Source organism: Lygodium microphyllum, chromosome 15 (assembly GCF_053477565.2).
Source record: "Lygodium microphyllum isolate KBCC chromosome 15, Lygodium_microphyllum_v1.1.10, whole genome shotgun sequence".
In the NCBI taxonomy this organism is placed as follows: Eukaryota; Viridiplantae; Streptophyta; class Polypodiopsida; order Schizaeales; family Lygodiaceae; genus Lygodium; species Lygodium microphyllum.
This window is the reverse complement of record NC_141149.1, coordinates 142,388,891-142,394,890: the sequence shown is the minus strand read 5'-3', so window position 1 is coordinate 142,394,890 and position 6,000 is coordinate 142,388,891. Positions and strand designations below refer to the sequence as shown.

The following is a 6,000-nucleotide window of genomic DNA, read 5'->3' as shown; positions in this document are numbered from 1 at the left end:
AAAACAAAAACCCTAATCTTGCCCTTAGCCAATACCAATAAAACCGTCCGCCGCTCATAAGCCAAACAAAAAGAAGCCAAACGGACATGTTCTCAACTACACAGTGTAGCTATTGAACCTGCTACACTATTGAACCTGCCCCACGTAGGGAGAAGCGGGTTACCCTTTCCAAGTGGTCAAGAAAGATTAGTTAATAAATGGCTTGCAAAAAAAATTATCAATTTTTTGTCCGCCTGTTTGTGAACACGAGGTGTGTGGACATGGATTTTGATGGTCTTTCCGTCCGCCCTACTGTGAACCCACCCTAAGAGTCCAGTGTCGTCGTCGTCCCCGTCTCTCTCTCCCTGGCCGCGCCCGTATCTCTCACCGGGCGGCTCTCTCTCTCTTTCTCTCTCTGTGTGTCCGTCTGTGCGCATCACCTAAGCTGGTTCGCGTCCATCCCCGTCCCCCCGCCGGGCGTGTCTCTCTCTCTCTCTCTCTCTCCGTCTGTGCGCATCGCCTGCGCTAGTTCGGACGCCCATATTTCCCTTTTGAGAGAGCCTGTCTTCAGCCTGCGGATTTGTTAGCTCTTAGAGGCGCGGACAATGGATCGGTACGTGCTTCATGTTTATATTGCGACACATTGATCTGTGTGTCTAACTCCCTAGCAGTTGTGAAATTTGGCCAAAGACTCATGGTTTGGTCCGTCTGGCAGTGACTACGATGAAGAAGGAGAGCCTATTTTCGATCCTGATGAGCAATCCGATAAGGAGGCATCCTTGGGAGAAGAAGACAACTGGGAGCAAGAAGTATTTTCAGCAGGGGGAGATTCCGGTGAAGATAACGCACCTAAACCTAAATCCAGAAAACGGCTGATCAAGAAAAAGGCTAGAGAAACCACCCAGGATGACGGGGAGAATGATGATGATGATGATCGTCAGAGGCCACTCATCCGTGCAAGTGATGATGATGCATCCTTTGGGGAGCCTGTAGATGAACAGCCTCGGAAGAAAGTCAGGAAGGATAAAGGCAGCAGAGAAGGGAAAGAAGCAGGGAAAGGAAAACAGAAATCAGGTGGGATGTCTGATAAGCCCACCCGCTTGGCCAAGGGTAGTAAAAAGAATGAGAAGCCATCCAAGGCTTTTTCGCATGGCAGCAAACGAGGTGAAAAGGAGATGAAAGAGATGTGGGATTCTGTTGCTGGAGTGGAATCTGAGGTAGTAAAACTTGGCGTTAGGGTCCTGTGTTTATGTTTGGATAATGCTATGGGATAACATTACCATGAGGCCGGTCTCATTGATAAATGTGTCAAATTTTGGTATTTCGAGCAGGAGGATAATGAAGGTGTGCGGACAAAGGATGATGATGCCTTCATTGATGATACAGGAGTGGATCCAGAGGATCGTGTTGCTTTTAGTGATGATGAGGCTGGCTCTGTTGGTGATGCACCCCAGGTAGTTGATTTGCAACTAGAGCATAACTTAGTGATGTGTCACCTAGTGCTGAACTTTGCTATACGGTTCTTCAGGCTGAAGAAGGAGAAGAAGAAGATGATTTTAAGGGCGTTTTCAAGACTGGGAAATCTAAAAACAAGAAGCATGAGCGGACAGCAGAGGAAACTGCAATGCTCGTTGAGCAGTTCATGGCTCGTCTTGAAGTTGCTGCAGAGGAAGATGCAGAACTTAATCGGCAATCGAAGCCTGCAATCAATAAGCTGAAAATGCTTCCTTCCCTTATCAATGTTCTGTCAAAGTAATAATAGGATCCACATGGCTTCTTCCTTAAAGGGGTTTGTCTCGTGTGAGGTTACCAATGGAGCTTAATTTCTGCAGGAGACAGTTGCAACAAGAGTTCCTAGACAGAGGTGTACTGTCTGTGCTAAAAAATTGGCTTGAACCTTTACCTGATGGCTCATTGCCAAACATGACTATTAGGTCAGCACTCTTAAAACTTCTTACTGAGGTAAGTGACTTTTTAAAGTTCTTATATAGGTTTTTAATTCTCTAGGTTTTTAATTCTCAAATTGCCAAGTTAAAACTGCAAAACAGTTCTGTTGGTATCATGACATTATCAGTGTGTGTGTGCGCACGTGTGTGTGGGTATACACATATACAAAGAGAACAAGATGTAGTATTTATACATGGGTACATGCATAATAAAACATTGAGTGTATGACCTTGATTGAAACACAGAGAACTAAAATGGGAACACAAAAATGTAAAATACAAAATACAAAAACATAAACAGAGAAGAAATAGAACTTTGAATTGAATGAATGAGTGCTGCAAATGAATGAAAGAGGATATAAGATGCTCAAAGGAGAGTTACCCAATATAGTCAATGACTCTCGTAGGAGTGGACTGAGAGAGGTACTTGTCCATTCACAATAGATCGTGAGTGTTATAATCACTAGTTGGAGTTGAGATGATGTTAAAAGTGAAAGGGAAGTAGGCTCGAAACCAAAGTCTCTGGGGTGGTGTCATGGGGACATCAAAATTTGAGATGCTTTAATCTTGTCAATAACATTTAATTAAGTTATTAATCAAACGTGCAAGGTTGTTTAGCACATGTGATGCACATGGTAGTTATTTCATGATAGTAGGCCAAGGACCCCAAGTATGTAGTGGGTTGTCCAAGGTAAAAGTTATGATAAGTTATGCCAATTGGGTTTTGGTAGTCAGTTGGTGTCAGTTTTAACCCTAGGGCAATTGTTTGGTCAATAAGTGTGTGGTGACATTAGGAACTAGTATTAATTAATTAATTAATACTAGTCTAAGGATTAATAGAGATTAGGGACCTCTCTAGGTTACAAATGGTCTAGCCAATTTAATTATTGATGGGCACATTTAATTTTGGGTAGCGTCAGAAGGATTGAAATTATTTTTTATAACTATTTAATTTTGAAAATTAATTAAATGACTCGATAATGTTAAAAAATGCGTTTAGAAGGTTGCCACTTGGCAAAAATGCCAGTGCAAACTGAGAAAACGTTTTAGGGGGTTGGGTCTTAGCCATTTAGTTAATTTATAGCTTGGGAGAGAAAGAGGGAGGAGTTGGTTCATTTTTTGATTAGAGAACAACAATTTGTTTTGCAGAAGACAATCACTTGGGAACATCAATACATGGGGGACAGCAAGGAGATACCTTCCAGGGGTTGGCAACAACATTGCTAATTAGGTAACAATAGTTTGCAGATGCCTCGTAGTAGTGACTGCATTAAATGCAGGATGGAGTAGGTAGCAAGTAGATTTAGGGGTTTCTTTGTAGAAAATTGGATTTCTCTCTCATCTTAGCTTTGTCTTATCTTCAGGAACCCATTCTGAGGAGATCTTAACATTTCTTAGCCATTTTGAGTATATCTCAACCAAATTTGGTGGGTGATAGAGGGATCTCTGCTGTAAACTCTAAATTTGCACCAAAATTAGGGTTAAGCAATTACCTTGGGACGCGTGCCAACAGGATAGAACATCGCATAATGAAATTAGCACCTGCAATTTGTTGTATTGTCAGGGATTTTAGATGCCTAGCCATCCATTGTAAATTTGGGGCTAGCTAGCTGGGATTCAGTTAGAACAAGTTCTGGCTGAAAATTAAGGGGCAAATCGCCTAGTTTATTTGATGATTGTTGGATTTGCAAGGGGCTTTTGGATTAGCCAAGGAGATTGTGGAATCTTGGTTTGTAATACATCCATTAGCAATTGAAGTTAAAGAAGTTCCAAAAGAGAGACTAATTTTGGGCCCAATAGGGTGTCTACTGTCCAAGATTATTAAGGTAAATTGTGCATTTCAATTTATGTTTATTTGTTGATTGTTGCAAATTTAAGTGTTTGATCAAGGAATTACCAGTCTTTTCAAGAAGAAAGGTTGGTTTCATGGTTTCATTGCTAGGATATCACTCAATCCTTTGATTTGGTGAGTTGGAGGTACTTGATTGCAAGCCAAAGCTTTGTGCTAGTACTGGTTTTTGCTCTCAGCTGAGAAATTACAGCAACATGTCTTCATATAGTGAGATTGAATCAAGCAGTGATAATGTCTCTTAGTATGGATACTCACATAGGGAAGAAGGAAATGCAATGCCTAATCTTGGACAAGGCTTAGACCATGGACATTAAGTTGAAAATGTTGCTGTTGGGCAAGATACAGGGCCTTTAAGGTATAATGGGCTGATGACCAACAAAATGAAGAGGAACTAATTAGATGAGGACAACAAGAAATCTCTTTATTGAATTGATAAAGGATCCTTAGTTCATCCGATTTTTGAATGCTCCAAAGAAGGATAGCAAGGGCAATAATAAGAAGTCATCTTCTATACCTTTGGGACAGCAAGGTGCACTGAAGGTAATGCCAAAGCCTTTACTTGAAGCTCCAAAAGATATTAATGAAGCAAAACAGTTGGTATCTACAGGGAAAGGAATACAAATGCAAGGCCATCATGGAAGTGTCAATCCAGTGGACTTTGGACAACTGGGTATGCATGTTATGATGGGGCAGCAAGGATACATTGGTGGTAGCACGATTTTCCATGCTATGGTTGGACAAGGAATGCATACAAGATGCATGGCACAAATCCCTATGGTATATAGTAGCCAATGCATGGTGTGCAAGGTCAATGTATTTGGGTATGGTTGGTAATGTGCAAAACCCTATGTATAACAGTAGTGGCTTGATGGCTGGGGCACAAAGTAGTATGCTTGGTAATGCATCTGTACCCTTGAATGTTTATGGGACTTAAGGAATGAGTTTTGGTCATGCAAATGCTCCATTTGATGTTGGTTTTGATGTAAATTTGGCAAATGTACGCTTTTTGCAGCAGCCAATATATGACAACTTGACACCCAAAGGGGCAGCAAGGACTATGATGAGGGTGGAATAGTGGAGTTTGAGTCCTTTAGTGGTGCACAAGATAGGTTGGAAGCTTTTACTTTCATTCGACAGTTTGATGCAGCTTATTCAAGGGGAAACTTCATTGAGTTCTCAAAGATTTGAAAGGAAGCCACTTTCTTGAAGGGGAATGCATTGCGGTGGTGGTCCACTCTTTTGATGCAAGGCAGCACCGACAACATGGGTACAATTCAAGCAAATATTTGCATCGAATTGGTTGACAAGTACCTTTGAGGTGGACATTATGATAGCTTGGAATAAGTTGGATGATAAGGAAATTTAAAAATTTGGAGCAATACAATAAGAAGTTTTGGGATGTATTACTGTCCCTCACTTCTTAACGCCTCGTACCCACTTCATGAGCAAGTGGAAAAATATGTTTGTGGGCTGCCTAAAGGAATCATGGATTTTTGCATTAAAGGAATCATCTCTAAGCATGTATCAACTCATAGAGACTACTACTATAGCAAATGCTTTGCTGTGTGGGAAGGATTCATGCTTTCTAGAGAGTAGGGAGAAGTCGAATAGAAAGTTATTTAAGGTTGTGAAAAGGGGCAGATCTGAAAATCAGCCTTAAAAAAGGCCAAAACAGCAAAGAAAGGGCTCAAAAACATGGCACAACGTAGGGGATTGATGGTTGCAAATAATTGTTTCATATGTGAACATGAGGGTCACATTGCAAGGGACTCTCTCGATAGGCAGCAAGTTGGAAATTTAGAAAATTAGGGATATCCTAAGGGAAAGAAGTCTAAAATATCAGTGGGATTGGTGCCCGATGTTATTGGTGATTAGCCCAACGATGATGGTATTGAGTAAAGTAGAGCACGGGGCAAAATTAGGGATCAACATGCATTGATTTTCTTTGATAATGATGTATGAGCCAACTTCATTTTTCTTACTGTCATACCACTCATTGGAAAGCTTCGGTTGCATATATATGGATATGTGGATAGTGAAGAGTTTTTCATTGCTCCACTTGAGGGGTATGATGTGTTGCTTGGTATGCCATCGTGTCATCGTATGCGTGCAGTGATTGATTCACGTGCAAGAGAGATCACTATTCAGTGTGATTGCAATGGCTGAAGCCTGAAGGTACAAGGTTGCAATAGTCAATCCCAACATGTAGCTCTATGCATTAGT

The 6,000-nt window shown here is 41.2% G+C and overlaps 1 protein-coding gene across 2 annotated transcripts in view; it reads left to right on the top strand.

Annotated features, from left to right (window-relative positions):
* Positions 1-324: 324 nt before the first annotated feature.
* The window catches only part of IWS1 (Transcription elongation factor (TFIIS) family protein), a 29,795-nt gene continuing 24,119 nt past the window's right edge, over positions 325-6,000 (top strand). Inside the window, exons 1-5 of one of the 2 annotated variants that reach the window (XM_087694914.1) lie at positions 325-592; positions 695-1,196; positions 1,311-1,433; positions 1,508-1,731; positions 1,812-1,941. In XM_087694914.1, the coding sequence (XP_087551040.1) occupies positions 585-592; positions 695-1,196; positions 1,311-1,433; positions 1,508-1,731; positions 1,812-1,941 (987 nt within the window). In that variant the 5' untranslated portion in view covers positions 325-584. The remainder of the gene's footprint in view (positions 593-694; positions 1,197-1,310; positions 1,434-1,507; positions 1,732-1,811; positions 1,942-6,000) is intronic. The other variant, XM_087694913.1, reaches the window with a different exon arrangement.